This window comes from Oryzias latipes, chromosome 6, assembly GCF_002234675.1.
Source record: "Oryzias latipes chromosome 6, ASM223467v1".
NCBI classification, from domain to species: domain Eukaryota; kingdom Metazoa; phylum Chordata; class Actinopteri; order Beloniformes; family Adrianichthyidae; genus Oryzias; species Oryzias latipes.
This window is the reverse complement of record NC_019864.2, coordinates 24,637,168-24,654,672: the sequence shown is the minus strand read 5'-3', so window position 1 is coordinate 24,654,672 and position 17,505 is coordinate 24,637,168. Positions and strand designations below refer to the sequence as shown.

The following is a 17,505-nucleotide window of genomic DNA, read 5'->3' as shown; positions in this document are numbered from 1 at the left end:
AACCTCCCAAAGTATATTTCACTATTATCAAGCAAGAATTCAAACATTATACAGAATTGAAGCATTGCAGAGTATTTTTATGTAGTGTTTTTTTTATTAAAAAAAAAAGCTATTGTAAAAAAGCAAAAGTCTTCCCACTGTGCCGACCTATTTTTTTTAAACTGAAAGATTTGTGGGTTATCCCCAAATATTTAAACCTAATTTTAAAACAAAATTGTGTGTTTAGTATACTTCTGAGATGTTTTGAAGTGTTTTAAGTCAGATGTGCGGGTATGTCAGATTGATTTCAACTCTTCTTCTGCAACATATTTGAATTTAAATCTTTAGTTTGGGGAATTTTGTGTCATCACTTTAAATCTTACCAGGAATTCCTTTTGTAAACACTTGACTTGTGCAGCCGTCTAAAGTTGATAAAGGTCCTCATTCATCCTGGTGATGTGTTGAAGTTGAATCATGGCATCTTCTTTCTTTGAAATGCTTCACCACTCTGCCAGCAAACTGACCAAGGCACTTTGGCAAGTAGTGAAACGCTTCAAAGAAAGAAGACTTCAAGTCCAGATTCAAAGACTTTATCGCCCAAAGTAATGACTTTACTACAGTAGATTTAAAAAGAAAACATGTTTTAAAGCTTTAACATCCCTGTACTTTGTCTGAGTGTGACTGGTTTGCATTCTTTCAGCTGTGGGAATAAGGTGCCAAAAAGCTCAGTTGGGCAAATTGTTATTGGCGTGTGGAAAACCCATCCTGACAGGGCCGCTCCTGCTGGTCATTGCTCCAATAACTGCAGATGTCTGCTGCTTCAGATCCGTTTTAATTCTGCTGTGTAAAACCATTATTACAGAAATTAAACAGGAAATAGTCAAGACTCCATTTTCAGCCGTCTTTCCAACTCAGTGATGTTACAATTAATTATGCTTTAAAAACCCCCGTGAGAAATAAAAAAACATCCAAGTGATTGTTTTTTGGGGCAAATCAGATTACAGTGAAAGACTTGTGACTAACATTAAAATAACTGAACATGACAAACTTACAATTTTTTTATTCACATTTGTCTTTATGTTTGACTGATTTTACTATGTTTCTGCAAGAATTTGTTTTATTTCTAATTCAATAACATTCAAATGAATCAAAGTAATTATACATGAAGTTCTTGATCATTTTTTTCACATATTTAAATATTTGCTATTTTTTAACATTTCCTATGGTTCATGACACATTTAATGCAATTTTCTAATTAAAATTTTCAGCATTCAGTCTTTGCATAAAATATATTACCTTCATCACATCTAATCTAAGGAAGTCAGCCTCATATGACGCTGCGCTCTGTCCATCTTCCTAAACTAGCATCTTAGGGCTCCCCCTGCAGGTCATCCCCATGGTCTAAAACACTTTTGCCACCAACAGGGGTAAATTCATCCTTTAGGAAAACTATTTCCTCCATGTACTTCGTGGTTTCCTAAAAAATGGAATCAGCATTATAGTCTTCCCCACCGCACACTCTTTACATCATTACCCACATACTCTTGAGAGTATAGCAGTTTTAACTGTTTAGTTTTGCTCAGTTTTTGGGCTTTTCCCACCCCACTGTTTTATTTGGGTCAAATTCTTGACACAAAGTCCCTTCTCCGTGTGGATTATTCTAGACTAAATTATTTCAGAAAGTAGTTTATCATCTCAGCTGCACAATTTGCCTCAGATGAAACTGTCGGCCGTTGCATCACTTCCTGTGTCGGTGACTTGCATGATTACTGAGGAGAGTGCATCTCTGACTTGTAAATAATTTATACTAGGGGCTTGCAGGGTGAATGCTGGCTGCAGCAGCACAGTAAAAGCTGAAGGAAAAATCAACTATGCTTTTTCATGGCTGACTGTCCAATCAGGACAACACCAAGTGGCCCGCCGTCCTTAAGAGATCATGGAAGTGGTGTCTGTCGGGTCATGTTTGACCAGCCCTTTTGGGTCAGAATAGATGGAAAATGTCGCTTTTCTTTGACGGGTAATCTACAACTGTTCGTGCTTCTGGAAATGGGGTTAGCATGCTTTACAGAGTTGTGTTTGTGGGGAATTCCAGTTGCCTGTGTGTTCTGAATTAGGTCACTGCTGCATTAAACAGCCCTTTCTTCAACATTGCCTCATTGCAGGGCAGGTTAGAGTCAGAAACAGCTGCAGACTCACATACGCAGTCCAACTTACCCCGGGGGCAGACGCTGTCAATATGAAGAGTGGCATTTTAGAAGTTCACCTTAAAGTCTGCCTCTGCTGTGAAAAGGTTATTGTACAAGGAGACGTTTCTGTGCTCAAACCCACAAACTCTAAAGTGGCATCTAGTAGGATTTTCTTTTAACAAAGTGCTGCTACAAAAAAAGGGCTGTTTAACTGTCCAAAATCTGCTGGTGCCAGAGCGCAGCTCTGAATGGAGTCCTAAAAGCCAATTGAAAGACTGATAAGGTGGATAGACAGGACATGGAGAAGAGGTTTGGAGGTGGGAGGATGGAGGAGTGGAGCAGCACATTTGGATTCAAGCCTCTGCGAGGCTGCAGTCCTTCTGCCCCCCGTGATTCTCAGCGCTCTGCACTGCTCCCTCTGCTCAACCTCCTGCATCCCATCAGCCACATTCAAGGACAGGCACACTCTCAGGGCAGGGGCATTAATATTTGATATGTGGCTCTGCATCATGTGGAGAGATGCAGAGTCAGGTTTACAGTAAAGAAACAACAAATGCACAGAACTGTTGGTAAAACACTCTTTATATGGCATTTTCTCAGGAGACTCTGCAACAGTTGGATGACGAACATCCAGATTTCTGCAGAAACGTTTAGAGTCTAAACATCACAGTCTTTTTACTTTTTTTTTTTTTTTTAACCGTCTTTCCTGAGATGTTCTGCAGGTATCTGATGTGACTGATGGACATTCTTGTCATTCCTGTTACGGCCCCGACAGGCAAACCTGTCCCAGTCTAGGGGAAATTAAAAGGGGCCAAAACATATGGACGATGGACACCAAAGTTTAGGAACACAGTTTATTAGATGGTAAAAATAACCTGTGTCCTGTAAAACAGAAAGAAATAATTACTGTGCTGGTCCCAAAAAAAAGCAAAAAACAAAGGGATTGGAGCCTTGGCCAAACATAAAATAATTCAGGGAGACAACTGACCCAGCCACGTTGACCGTCGGAGTCAGCAGCTCCCTGCTAAGGCTGCCTAACAAAATCTAACTAATAAAAAAAATAAATAAACAAAGCCCGCAAATAAGGACTACCGAGGTCCAACCCCAAAATAACATAACAAAACCCAGCAGTATAAGACTGCTGAGGACCAAGAGGGAATCAAAATGGAAACAACCAACCAGCACAGCTCCAACACAAAAACAACTCCTCCTTAGCCTCCTGCTCTGCTCTGCTCTGCTCTGCTCTGCTCTGCTCTGCTCTGCTCTGCTCTGCTCTGCTCTGCTCTGCTCTGCTCTGCTCTGCTCTGCTCTGCTCTGCTCTGCTCTGCTCTGCTCTGCTCTGCTCTGCTCTGCATGCCTCTCCCTTTGGTTGTGGCCTCTTATGACTTAAATACCTGGCAGGTGCTGATCAAGATCATTGGCCACACCTGCCAGGTGAGCAGAATGAAAGGGGATGCAGCAAAGCAGAAGCAGCAAGACGTAACATTCCTGAACATTCAGTGTTGTGGTGAATTTCTGCTCATTTTAGCTGTAAGAGCTGATTTTAACTCTCAAAGAAGCTGAACTTGACTTGAAAAATTTGGAATTCAACTATAATTATGTCCTCACTGCTTTATTATTGTTATTTAGCTGTCGCTTGTTTGTAGCTATCTTTGACTTTTGTTTTACTTAAAATTTCTTAAATTGTTTTAATTGGTTTACCTGCTTTAAGCAGCTGGTATTTTCTTCTCTGAAGCACTTAAAGTGCTATATAGATAAAGAGTTATTTACTTTACTGACTTTATCATTCCGATGTTTATTTGTTCATTATAGTTCTTCTCTTCACAATCATCCTTTTCTCTGTCTTGTCTTCTTTCTTGACTTTCCCACATTCTCATCTGTTTTTTCTTTTCCGTTTTTATTTACATCATCCTTGGCTCCTTGATGTTTTTCTTCCTCCTTGTTCTTCTTCCTCTTTTTTGCTTCATTCTGGAGGTTGGTTGTCTTCTGATCCATCTGACGTTTATATCTGCAATCAAATGTTTTTCCAGCTCTCCTCACTTCAACAATTTTCTCTTTATTTACATTATTTTCAGCCCTTTAATCTTCTTGTATGTCATAAACCTGCTTTCAGACTAGAATTACGTGTTAAAACTACATTTATTTTCTAAGAATGTTTCTTTTCCTGCAAAGAAGCTCTGACTGTTGAAATTGTTTCTATAATATCGAAATGTGTGCTGCTTGGATGCCAAAAAATTATAAATACAAAAATCATAGTAAAAGAATTACATTTAGCTACACTAAATCACTTAAGAAACAACAAACTTCTTGCTAAAAATGACGGAAACCACAAATCCTGCAGGTTTAGCTAAGTGTCCAAAGATGATCTAATGTAGTCACGAAAACAAAATATCAGAAGGAAAATAAAAATTAGAATTGTTTCTGTGTTTAAAATGCCATTTTTAGATTTCACAAGGATAATAACGGACTTTTAAACTATTTTTATACATTTTTACTCCAGTTTTTCATTAGGATTTTCATTTTTTCCATTGCAAGATTAATAACTCGGAAATGTTCCTGAAATGTTCTAATTATAACAACAACAGATCTAGAGATTGTGTGACATAATCACATTATTGTGTTCCTTAGAAACACAGAAAGCGGACAGACTTGGTTCAGATCTAAAGATCATCAGAACTGAAGTCATCTCGGAGGGTTTTAGAGGGAATCTGCACTTTGGGGCTTCCACTTTAACATTTTGACAGCAAAATCCTTATTTTGGTACGTCATTTGTTGCAAATTTGATCTTAAAAGTTACACTAAAGTTTTAGATTTTTACTTAAAAAGAAAAGTGTAGATGTAGATCTTGTGCCTGAACAAAAGAGGAACAAATAAAACAAGAACAATCAATTGTTTTTGCTTGAAAGAAGACTCTTATTTAGATGATTTTGTTGGACAGAATTTCTTATTGCTTCTATACCTTGTGAATCTTTTCTGACTAGTATCATTATTGTTTTAATTATCTCAACAACCGTTGAGATTTTTTTAATAGAAGTAAACTTACAAAAAAAAAACGAAAGCTAAAAACTAAACAAAAAATGGAAAGGAAGTGTTTGCGAAATTAATTTATAAAGTAATAGATTTAAAAAGTAATTGAACAGAATACAATCAATATGTTGTCATAAAAATAAAAACACTCACCACTTTAGAATAACAGAGCTTTCTTTTAGATCAGGTCTGGATTTTGCACTTTGTTTCTTTTTGGAGGATGTGATGCTGTTTGCTTTTTTTTATGGTATTAGTCTGGTCCCTTGCACACACAGAATTCATTATGTTCTCTAAATCTGAAGGAATTGCAACATTTATCTTTATTTCTTACACTTTTATATACAGACCTTGACTTTCACATACAATCACATTCTTGCCTTGTTAACCATCATTCCTGTGCATGAGTAATCAAAGATACTTTGAGAATGTTGGAATAAACAGTTTAGCTGTAGGAAACAAAAGATAAAAAACACGTTGCTGCCAATTTATAAAAATGAACAAAATTTTAAAAGATTACATTTGGGTTTTAAGTTTGTCAAATATTTAAGTCATCACTATAAGATTTTTTATTCTTTTACCGTTTTCAAACTTTTACAGAATCAGAGTTGAGTATAAAGAACCGGAGAAAAAACCTGAGAACATAAAGAGGATTTTATCAGAATGAATAACTCATGTTTGGTACCTCTGGTGTTAACATGAAACATGGACTTTACCCATATGCGGCTTTCTTCTCCCTGTAATTACATGCTGATGTGTCTCTGCAGATGATGGAAAACTGTCTCTGGATGAGTTCCAGGCTTTCTTTTCTGATGGCACGCTGAACGAGGAGGAGCTGGAGAAGCTGTTTCACACCATCGACTCTGATAACACCAGGTCAGCATGGCTGCTGCCTGACTGCGTTCCGTTTGCCTGCAGCATGCAAAAAAACCAGCACCTGCAGAAAATAAGTCTTTGGAGGTCGTGTACAGATGTGTGGCTGTGATTCGCTTTTAATCACATCATATAAACGTCTTATTCCCCACCTGTTTCCACTCCTATAAGATTAAGTTGCAAGTGAGCGAGCATGTATGTCACTCAACCTTCTCTTGAGGAATTTCACAGTTTTCCTTTTTCCAATAATCACCTCACCAAGCAAGACTTTTTTCAATCAAATAACTCTTGTTAAATCCATGTATTGATTCATCCTCTCCATAATCATGAGGGGGTGTGCTGACACGGCTAGATCTGCATCCTGCAGGAATGAAATGAAACCAAGCAGAACAACAGCTGACCTTTTTAAACTTGTAGTTAAACTAAATACTGTATATGTTTATAAATCCATGTCAAGCTGCAGCTATCTTTCAAGCTCTTTTGGTGCCCCGGCCTAGTGCTGTAAGTGGACCGTGTAGCTGGTGGCATCTTCGCGGTCATCATGCGGAATGGAGACAGCTTCACTGAAACCTTTTTTACTGCTGATGGGAAAGAAAGTTTCTGCTCATTAAAGTAAAGCAAAGTGAAGTTCACACCTACACGACGGGCTTCAGACAAAGCTATTGATTGGACAGAGTAAAATCAGAAATGAGTATGTAAGCATTTCTTGCCTGAAGCAGGAAGTTGAAGGATGGAAAAGATGGAGACTGAGCTCTGTCCTGCCAGCAGTCCTCATCCGTCTCTGGTTACCTCCCATTTCACCTCAGCTGTCTTAACTTTTAAGGCCATTGTGTGAGTTTCCTGGCTCTTCCTGCCATTGCTCTTCAAGCCTTCATGCTGCCATTGCTCTGCCTGTCACCATGCACTTGTCATCCTCTCTCCATCTGTCACTCATTCCTGTCTTCTGTCCCGTCTGGCCTGGAATCTTCCTTCAGTTATTACCTTTAGCTACAGGAGGAGACAAAGACATCCAAGTTGTTGTCTTCTGTAATTCAACATTTAGCTGCATTTAAAAGTTTTTCCTCTCAGACTCAAGGGATTAATTATTTTATGGATGTCACTAATGACATCATAATGAGTGGATTTAGAAGAAACACTCTTTGCAGTTGAAATGCGCTTAACTTTACATTTAACAGACAAACACTGCAACATAAAAATTAGTTGATCTTTGTGAAACAAAGTACAGAACAGGGATTAAAACGTTTAACTTTAACATTGGGTAGATTAGACAAATATGTCAGCTTGATACATGATGTAACACTACAAAGGCAAGCAGTTACAGATCAGTTCACAGAAAAATAAGTACAACTAAAGGTTAAAAGACACACCTTTTTTTTCCCGGCACATTTGAAGCTAAAAGCCCCACTCCAATTATCTTTTGATCTATTGTAAAAGTGTTCACTCCTTTAGTTATTATTCTGGCATTTTTAGCCAAAATCCAAAAATGGCATAATCATAATTAAAAGACCACTGGGAATGCTTTCAAAATAAATCAAAAGAGAATTGAAGTGGGACTTTATGTTGTAGTTTAACAGGCACCGGAGTGTTAAATGTGAAGTTTTCTTTTTTCTCCACAAAATGCGCTACAAATCCCTCAGTTAATCACTGAATTAAAAAAGGAGACTTATAGAGAACTTATAACCACTATCTGAATTTAAAGTAGCACATGATTGTTTCTGCTGGCTCATTGATTGTGAAATAGAAATGTGAACAGCAGGAGCTATCCTTTTCTGACATGCATGAGCAGAAACCACAGGACTTCTTCTACTTCTTTGCCTTTGGGCTGCTCCCTTTAGAGTTCGTCAAAGCGAATCATCCACCTCCTCCTAACTCTTTCCTCCGCATCCTCTTCACTCTCACCAGTCACCCTCATGTCCGCCTTCACTGCATCCATGAGCCTTCTCTTTGGTCTTCCTCTCCTCTGTCCTGGTAGCTCCAACCACAGCATCCTTTTACCAACACACATCACTGTTTCTCCTCTCAACGTGTCCAAACATCTCTCTGCCTCCCTGAATTTATCTCCAAAACATGATCTGTTTCTCTGTATTCATTCCTAATTCTATCCATCCTTATCACTCCCAAAGAGAACATCAACTTCTTCCTCTCTGCTCCTTGTCTGAATTTGCCTCAATAACTAATAAATTCAAAACTGTCTAAAGTAATTGAGGATTTAAAAGCTGCACTATGGTAAAGCAAATGTTAAATGAGGAAGCACAAAGTAGCTTAAAAAATCTGTGAAAAATGTTAAATGCCAGATCAGACTGTAACAGATGATCTGGTGTCTGACACTGAAAAAAGCTGAATAAATAAAATAATAAATCATATGGAGATGAAAACCATAAACCTCTAAAGATCCAGACTTCTGTTTACATCACTTTTTTCATGTATTTCTTTAAGCTATTTTTCCCTGAATTTTCCCTCCACTGAGGTATCGACTACATTTTGTCATTAAAGAACATTTTTTACTCTTTTGAATTATCTTTTAAAAGGTGTACTTACTTGAAAATGATCTAAATAAAAAAATATCAATTAAATCCATATAATTAGTAAAACATCAGAGCTAGAAAAGCCTAAAGTCATAAATGGATGTGTTTAAAAGTAAAATATTAAATGGTGTATATTTATATAGCCCTTGACTATGTACTTACCAGGCCCAAAACCATTTACAGTCCCAGTACCAGTCCAGTTTATCCACACACACACACACACACACACCCACACACACACCCACACACACTCATTTACACTGGGCTGTCTGCGGTGGACCTCTGCTGCATTGTTTTGACACAAGACAATAGAAAATTCATTGCTCAATTGGAAAGTTAACATCATCTTCGTCATGTCTGTATCTGACGTCAGTCTCTCTGCAATGCAAGCTTTAGACAGAAGTTCTATCAATGTGTTGATTTTGCAGCAAAAAGGTAAAAAACGGGAACCGTTACAAAATAATAGCTTCTGAAATGCATTCATTAAAATCCATACATCTTATTTTATATTTAAGGTGTCATGCCGACACAATGTCCAGTTTTGCCATTGATGAGGAAATTTTAATTTTGAAGTAAAAAAAAAAAACATCAGTTATTTTACAAAACATGCATTTTACAAGGACTTCGTGAGGAAGGAGAGGCCATGGGGCCGGATTGCCAAAGTTTTGGATGAACTACTTAACACAGGAGTGGCAGACAAACCGCCCTTCTGGGAGCCCAAGAGGTGACAGACGGACACACAATGGGGACAAAGTCAAAAACGCTAAAAACAAAGTCAGTTGTATTTGACAGAAAATGATCAAATGTTGTATTTTCTCTAGCCAAACAGGTGTTTTATCGAACTACTTGATTATTTGACAAAGAAATAAAAAAAACATCTACTGACTTCTAAACAAAACATTTGAGGCTTTGAATTTTAGGAATTCTAGGTTAAAAAAAAGAAAAAATCTGCCTCATAGCTTTCAATTTTAATGTCATTTTTTTCGTTTCCACAACGACAAAAATAAAAGATGTTGTACTAGGTGTTTTACAAAAGAAATGAAAGGGAACAAAACGAAGAAACGTTGGGTTTTTCTTTCATTATTTGACAAAGAGAAGTAAATTTAAAGTTTAAAACAAGGAATATATGTATGTATGTGTGTATATATATATTTATATATATATATATATATATATATATATATATATATATATATATATATATATATATATATATATATTAGGGCTGCACGATATGAGGAAAACTTGCGATATGCGATATGAGTGATCAATATTGCGATAACGATATAATTTGCGATACATAAACAAATAGCAAAACGACCAAAAACATCATTCCTATTTCATTGCAACAGTTTAAAATTTATACTCCAAATGACCCTTGTCGCAGAAGGATGCAAACATCAAACATAAAAGGGCTCATCTGATTGGTCAACAATGTGAAAGGTTCCATCCGATTAGTCAAATGCATAAATGGATTTATTTGATTCGTTAAATGCTTCAAGCTGCCATAAGATTATTTTAGCACATTTAAGGTAAACATTTATTGCGATTTTTGCTGACTTTTGCGATATGCATATTGCACAGCTTGATATCGCGATAACGATAAATTTGCGGTATATTGTGCAGGCCTAATATATATATATATATCTCCACAGCTTTATTCAGAAGTTCAATTGGTACTAATTAAATATTTAGGCAGCATTTCCTGTTTTCCAGCACAGAGTTTCTTTGGTTCACCCATCATCACGTTTCCCCTCCTTTAGTCAGTCCTTCCTGTCTGTGCTCTTTCTCACTCTCTCCATCATTCAACCAGGCAAAGTCTCATTTCACAGCAGTGAAGAATTTGCTGCCAAATAACTCCCCATCCGGTGGAGCGAGCATGAGTGATGCCGCTGGACTGATTCAGACTCCTGTCAGAATCCTGTTGGATCGCTCCCCGCCTGCCAAACTCTGACTCTCTTTTGTGTTGGTGTGTGCGAGTTTAGTGTACTCGTTAGAATTTGTAAGACTGCATGCTAAAAACCTCTCCTTGTCTCTGATGCATCATTTTCTTTTCTTTTTTCCCCCCACTTTCCTTACTTCTCACCTCTCCTCTCTGTCCTTCTGCTGGTCCTCTGCTTGCTGTGATAGTAATGTAGACACTAAGGAACTCTGTGGTGAGTACACTTCACACACTCACATTAACATCCATGTCACTGTTCTTGACCCCCTCCAGTATTAAAATGACCATTTTAATCTTAAGTATATGCTCTTTTGTAGCAGCAGAGTTAATGGCATACTTTTGCTGCACAGTTTGACTCAAAAACTGGATGTTTTGTTTGTGAAAACAGACTACTTTGCCAAGCACATGGGAGACTATGAAGGAGTTCTGGCCTCATTGGAAACACTCAACCTTTCCATTCTCAAAGCCATGGACTTCACCAAAAAGGTAAATTTGGAGTAACCGATGAAGTTTTCTTCTCCACCTTCTTCATTCATCTTGGTATTATAAAGCCTCAAAACAATATCAACTGTAGCAGAAAAGCTGAAAAACAGAGCCCAAGGCAAATATTTAAATAATGCACCAATAAGCTGTGCTTTATGTTCCCTGAGGCAGGGTTACTCGTTAAAAAGTTGGGTTTTTACCCTAAATGTAAATACGTTAAGCGAGTGTCGTGTAGTGAAGCAGAAAGAATGTTTGTTTAAAATCTTCAAGAGGCTGAGCTTCAGGACAAGGTCCACTGACCATTACTGTAGCAGCATAAAAAAATGGAAAACGCAAGTTTCGCTACCAAATATTAAATGACATAAGTGTCTAAATATGGGTATTTCAGTTTAAGCAGCAGGGCAACATGCAACTCTTTCATTCCTTCTTTACAGCTCTTTGGCTTTAAAGAATATAAAACATATATTTAAATAAATAATGGGTTTGTGGTTTTGGTTAATTTCTCTAAGTTTATTCATTTTCGTGGTAGTTTATCATTAGAATAGGCTTACGGCACATAATTTGATCATCTGCTACACAACAGACTTTAGTTGGTGTTCTGAGGCAAAGTTCTTAAAATATATAGTTTCGTTTACATGCATAGATATATAACAAATAGATTCTACTCCAATATTGTCATGTTACTTTTGCAAAACACTTTTTGTCTGTTTTCAAGAAGCTTGGTCACTAATGCACACTCACTTACTACACTGCTATTACTGATGAGACAGATAGAAGGGGACTATCCGAAAAAATGAACTCTGGTGTGGTGCAAACATCCCACTGTAAATGTGCTTTAAGAGTAATTAGAGGAATTTAAAACTCAAAGTTAATCTCAGAAGCGTTTTGGCTCCAAGAAATATCCATTTGGTAGGCCTAGAAGATCTGGAGTTTACCCAAAATTAACATGCAGAGTCAGCACTTGGGGTTTAATTTTGAAAATTAAGGCCATTCATCCATAAAGACTTTCTGTCTGCTCAGTCCTATTTATCTGAACTAATATTTGTAGCGGCTGCAGCACAGCCGAGTGGAGTCCACATCTATCTATAACACTGCAGCTGCTGCTCCTAGACTGCCCCATGCAAACAGTTTTGACCTGAATGGGTCCTTTTCACACCAAGACCACATTCAGCGTGTCTGTTCATAAATGCAGGAGGACATTTGAGAATATTTTGGTTTGTTTGATAGTAGTTTTTCATTGGTGCATGGTAATTTTATCAATGAAAGAGCTGCTAATTCTTATGTTTAAACACATTTTGATTACAGTATTTAATGAGCAAACGTGAGTTGTGTTTACATTCAAATTCAGAATAATGTCCTTTATGGGTCCTCATTGTGCACTATTTTTGTGAATTTCTTCAGCAGTAAATGCAGCAATCTTTATTTTTTACTTTGCCCAAAGCTGAATCTAAAGTAAAAGTCGATACAAAATTAGGTTTTGAAGTTTTTTTTTTAGGTTGTGGCAAACTTGATGTAAAAATGGAACAAACCACATATTTCTTTAATGCATACTCAGAGCTGCTATTCTCCTTGCAAAAGTGTGATATGTGTGCTGATGTATAACAGTTGCAAGGCGCGGAGGTTGTATTATAGTAATAAAAATGGGCGACAACATTGTGTTACTGACAGTGAGAGTTGTGTTGCTGCTGAAGGTCTAAAGCCGAGACAGAAAATGCTTGTGGCAGAGCGAGAAGGCACACATTTCACTTTGGCTTTATTAAAGTCAGTCCCTGACACCCTGCCCACTCTGCAACCAAGTATATGGAATGAGTCCACATACAACCCGTTCGACATACAGGACAATGCATACTGAGCACGCTCAGACTGGATGTGATGATGTGAGCCTGTGTCGGGTGGAATCTGCGTTTGTTCCTGTGTGTATGTGTGTGTGTGCGCGCGGCTATGTGCTTTTTAAGGAGTGCAGGAGAAGAATGGCACATCAGGTTTCCAGTATTCCAAGAGCAGACTCTTCAGCCCTGTGTGTATGCATTTGTGTGTGTGTGCGTTTGTGTTTTGGTGTGTGTATGTCAGATGGAGGCATAGTAATGTGTTATCCTAGTTCCCCCATGAGCTATATTTAGCAGCTGGTCCACAGCCACACTCATCTTCATGCTCGTGGGTTCTGCGTGTGTGCGTCTATCTCCCAGCTCTGTCTTTATCTGCCGTTTTGAGGCAGGCGATTCAGCGCACAAACACACACAACCTGCAGCTAGTTTCCCTCTAATGAGCAGCCATTGTTTAATCAATCAGTTGTGTGCCTCTCTTGTTCTACCGCTGTATCACTTGTTCTCTTATCTTCCCCCTCGCTCTCATTCACGCTGCCCCTTATCCCAGAACACACACACATACACACCATAACAGACACACACACACTCAGGTAATCATTTGCAAAACAGACATTATGTTCACTGTTAACTGTAAAAGACGCAGTGTGTAAAAACAGTCAGGGTTATGGCTCTTTTTGGAAAAAGACTCTTTCTGGTGTTTGACTTATTTAAAGAAAATAATGTCTAAACCTATTCGGTCTGTTTCAAAAGCTGAGTAAGCTTAAACCACTTGGTTTATTTCGCTTAAGTTAGCACAATTCTTTAATTATTCATGATGAGATATATTTTTGGATTACTTTTTTGAGCAATTCTAATTTTTTGGAGTAGAAATTGTTTGATTTAACCTTTTAATCCAGAAAAAGGTCATTTATTTTTTAATCTTTGAATTGGGTTTAAAACAACTCTACTTGGGTTTTTTTTAACGATTACGTTTTTAGTGGGAAGTATCACCTGACAACTGTCATGTGCCAGCTACTTCATTAAGACCCAGCGTTCCCAGTGGTCTTTTAATTAGGATTATGCCTTTTTTAGCCAAAACCTGTGCTGTCTTCTAGGACATAGATTCTGCAGAGCGGCAGCAAATCTACCTCTGCGTTGTGGGCAGGACTGTTGCTGCAGAGCAACCTTTGCTTTAGTCTGTTTAGTTTATAAGTATGAAAATGTTTATCTACTTTGAAAAAAAGGAAATCAAACCTGTGTGCCTCAGGAAAACTAGGACAAATTAAACCAAAAATATGGCAGGTTAAAATTTACTACTTTGACACTAAATGGTTACATCAAAATGTTAATATGTTACTGTAATCTAATTCTTTTGTAATTAGTACTTACTGCCAGCCCTGCCTGACTTGCACTGAAATTTTTGCTGAATAAAAAACAAAGATCTTAAAAAAAAAAAAGCCTATTCAGACAAAAAAAAAACTGACATATTACTGTCTATTCGCAAACACATTTCTGCAGTTTCAGGTTTCTAGAAAAAAACACACACAGACACTTGTCATTAACTACTCATACAGAAAACCGTGATGAGAAGAGCCATTGCAGAAGTGACATACCATTGAAAAAGGCTTATGAAAGAAGCAGAACATAGAAAAACAGCAGGCTTCACTCAGGGTCAGAGTTTGTGATTCATCATTCGTGAACTGTCAAAAATAAACCCATAGGAGAGTGAAAGGATGAAAAAAATCTATAACAATAAAACAAAACAGACTTGTGTCAGATTTGACAGAATCCCCTGGATTGTCCCAAAAACCCTTGGACAAGTGTTCTCTGGATTGATGAGTCAAAAGAGAACCTTTCTGGAAGATGTGCCCTGTAATTTCTAGAGTCAAACTGTCAGCATAAAAAAACAAAGAACAACAGTAAAACACAGGGGTAGTAGGATAATAATTTGTTCTACTTAGAACAAGTGAATGACTTGTAATTGATTAAACCATGAATTCTATTCTTTTTCCTATGGAGGATTTCCTGCATCAGTCCATAACCCTGTTGGCATCCTTCAGTTTGAAATGCTGCTAAAAGATAATCGATTTGCAGAGGATAATACAGAAATAGAAATGCCGATTTGGCATTTATTTAACAATAAAGCATGAAAGATGTTGTGTGTTTTAACATAACATTCACAATTTTTTCAAATTTTCAAAATTCCTCTCCAGCTGCTAAACTGAAGCATTTAATTTAAAGTATTAAAATAATATCTACTGCCACATGAAAGGCCGATGGTATGAGAAAGTTGAGCCCTGGCCTTTCCTGAAACCTAATGATAAAGGTTTGACCTCACATCTATCTCCACTGATTTTGGAAATGGTAGGTTTACATATATTGAAGTGAAATTTATGCAGGGTTGACTCGGCGTAACGGGAAAAACCCAGTCGAGTCTTTGCTTTGTCAGACAGGATAAACAGAATTACAGACTAAAGGCTTCCTGGAATACATTATCTCACAGTTTTCAATTCAGAAGCTTTCAAGGCCATTATTGTCACAAAAGGATATAATTCACAAATGCAGCTCTCTGCAGGAAGAGGTTTGCTGTGAGCAGCTGGAAATGCTGTTGGAGGCCATAGGAATGTTGGTGTTCTGTGAGCGAGGCGTCATTACTTTAGTCCTGCCCCCGCAGGGAAAACCAGCGTGCTAATAATTCATGCAAATATGAGATTTTCACTCACTTCATGCAGAATTCATTATGTTGATGGTCAGGTTATCAATTAGTGAAAGCGGCCATGACTGCCTCCTGCATCTCAGGAGGCTCTGGAGTTTTTACTGAATTAGCTGATCCTTCACTTATTAACATAGATTAATGAATGTAAGACTCTGCTTTTATCACATAAATTTTGGTATTTGAGACTCATCCTATCCAAAACACATTTTCCACTTTTTTCTCCACTAAAGAAGCATTTAGACCAACTCAATGTTATTTATTATAATTTACAGAGTTGACTCTCATGTTGAGTCAAGAGTTTTGCTCTAAAAATGTTTTCAAAAAATTGGACACAGAGGATGTTTGATGGCCGTTCAGTGAGAGTTGCGCAGCTTTGGTTCACAGAAGTTAAAAGCTCGTTCCCCTTTGAGATTCGGCCTGGACCTCAGGAGAAACTGATCAGCTGACCTGAGGTTGAAGTGTTCAAGTGCGTTTAAGTGGCCACCCTGGGCTTCCATGTTCAAAACGCTCGCATTCACGCATCCCTCTGCAACTTTTTACAACCATTTTCGTGTATAAATACAAAACGCGTTGCAATTTAAACCGCTTTGAAAGTTAAACAAGGTTAAACTTTGATTTGATTTTGATTTGATTCATTGATTTATTTCAAGCATTGTAGACAAAGCAATAAAGAATTTACACATATTTATCAAACTCGTTACAGAAATGTTGAAATGCATAGTTTAAAAAGACAGAAAATAAAACAAAACAAAAGAGTCCCTTAAATTACATTTTGCTTAAATAAATACAGTGATCATTAACTAAAGTCAAGTAGTGATTTATTGCTTGAAAAGGAGTGGGAAGAGGTGAATTTATATAATCCCACCCCTACTGAGTTAATTCTCAGTAGTTAGTTAATTATAGTTTTACAATTCATGTAATCCGGTTCTGATTCTTTTCAAGTAACAAAATGATTGATTACCTTTGGAAAACATTCATTCATGATTTCAGTAAACAGTATTGCTAACCAATATGTCATAGAACACATTATCACAATAAACCAGTAATTATTGCTACACATTGCAGATCAAGTAAAGAAAATGAATAGCTTATTGATTGTAATTTAAACATTTCAGTAATCATTATTGCACATTACAATTAAAAAAATCATTGATTAAAAGATGTTTGATTATTTCACCACAATCAAGTTTACACATTTTGGGAAATAATTTGGAATTATTCAAACACCTATTGATTCTTAACACCTCTTATCGTCATATCTTGAAATCAGAGTTTCTTTATACATCTTCTTGAATATTTGGATATTTGAACATTTTTTGAGCTCATTAATTAACCCGTTCCAAAGTTTAGTGCCACACACCGACACACAGAAACTTTTCTTTGTGGTTCTTATCAGTTTGATCTTGAAGTTCCTTCATCCCCTCAGTTTGTAGCCTCCTTCATTTTCTAAGAACTGTTTTTGGATGTTGAATGGTAATGATTTCCCACTGACTCTGTATAAATGTTGTGCAGTGTAAAAATCCACAAGGTCATACAGTTTGAAAAGTCTATATTGATAAAATAAATTGTTTGTATGATATACAGCTTTATGTACAATTCTGACGGCTCGTTTTTGAAGTAAAAAGAGGGGATGTAGTGAGCTCTTATAATTAACCCCCCAAATTTCTATACAGTAGGTTAAATGTGGTAATATTAAGGAGCAGTACAATAAATATCTACTGTTATATTATTCACACTCCCGTTTAGACTATTTATTAATCAGTAACTCTCTTTTAAAAAATATTCAAAGCTCCAATATCCATCCAATTATTATCAGTGATCATGCACCAGTCTCTGCAAACATTTCTAGGGAAAAATCCACACCCTCTGGTACAACCTGGAGGTTTAATACGTCTCTGTTAAAGGACCAGGAATTTCTTGAATTCTTTAAAAAAGAGTGGGCAACCTTCTTAGACTTCAACAATACTCCAGA

General features: G+C 37.1%; 1 protein-coding gene across 2 annotated transcripts in view; it reads left to right on the top strand.

The window, feature by feature from the left end:
- The window catches only part of necab2 (N-terminal EF-hand calcium binding protein 2), a 142,836-nt gene that overhangs the window by 32,587 nt on the left and 92,744 nt on the right, over positions 1 to 17,505 (top strand). For both annotated transcript variants that reach the window (XM_023955968.1, XM_023955967.1), the window contains exons 3-5: positions 5,957 to 6,065; positions 10,718 to 10,743; positions 10,918 to 11,015. In XM_023955968.1, the coding sequence (XP_023811736.1) occupies positions 5,957 to 6,065; positions 10,718 to 10,743; positions 10,918 to 11,015 (233 nt within the window). The remainder of the gene's footprint in view (positions 1 to 5,956; positions 6,066 to 10,717; positions 10,744 to 10,917; positions 11,016 to 17,505) is intronic.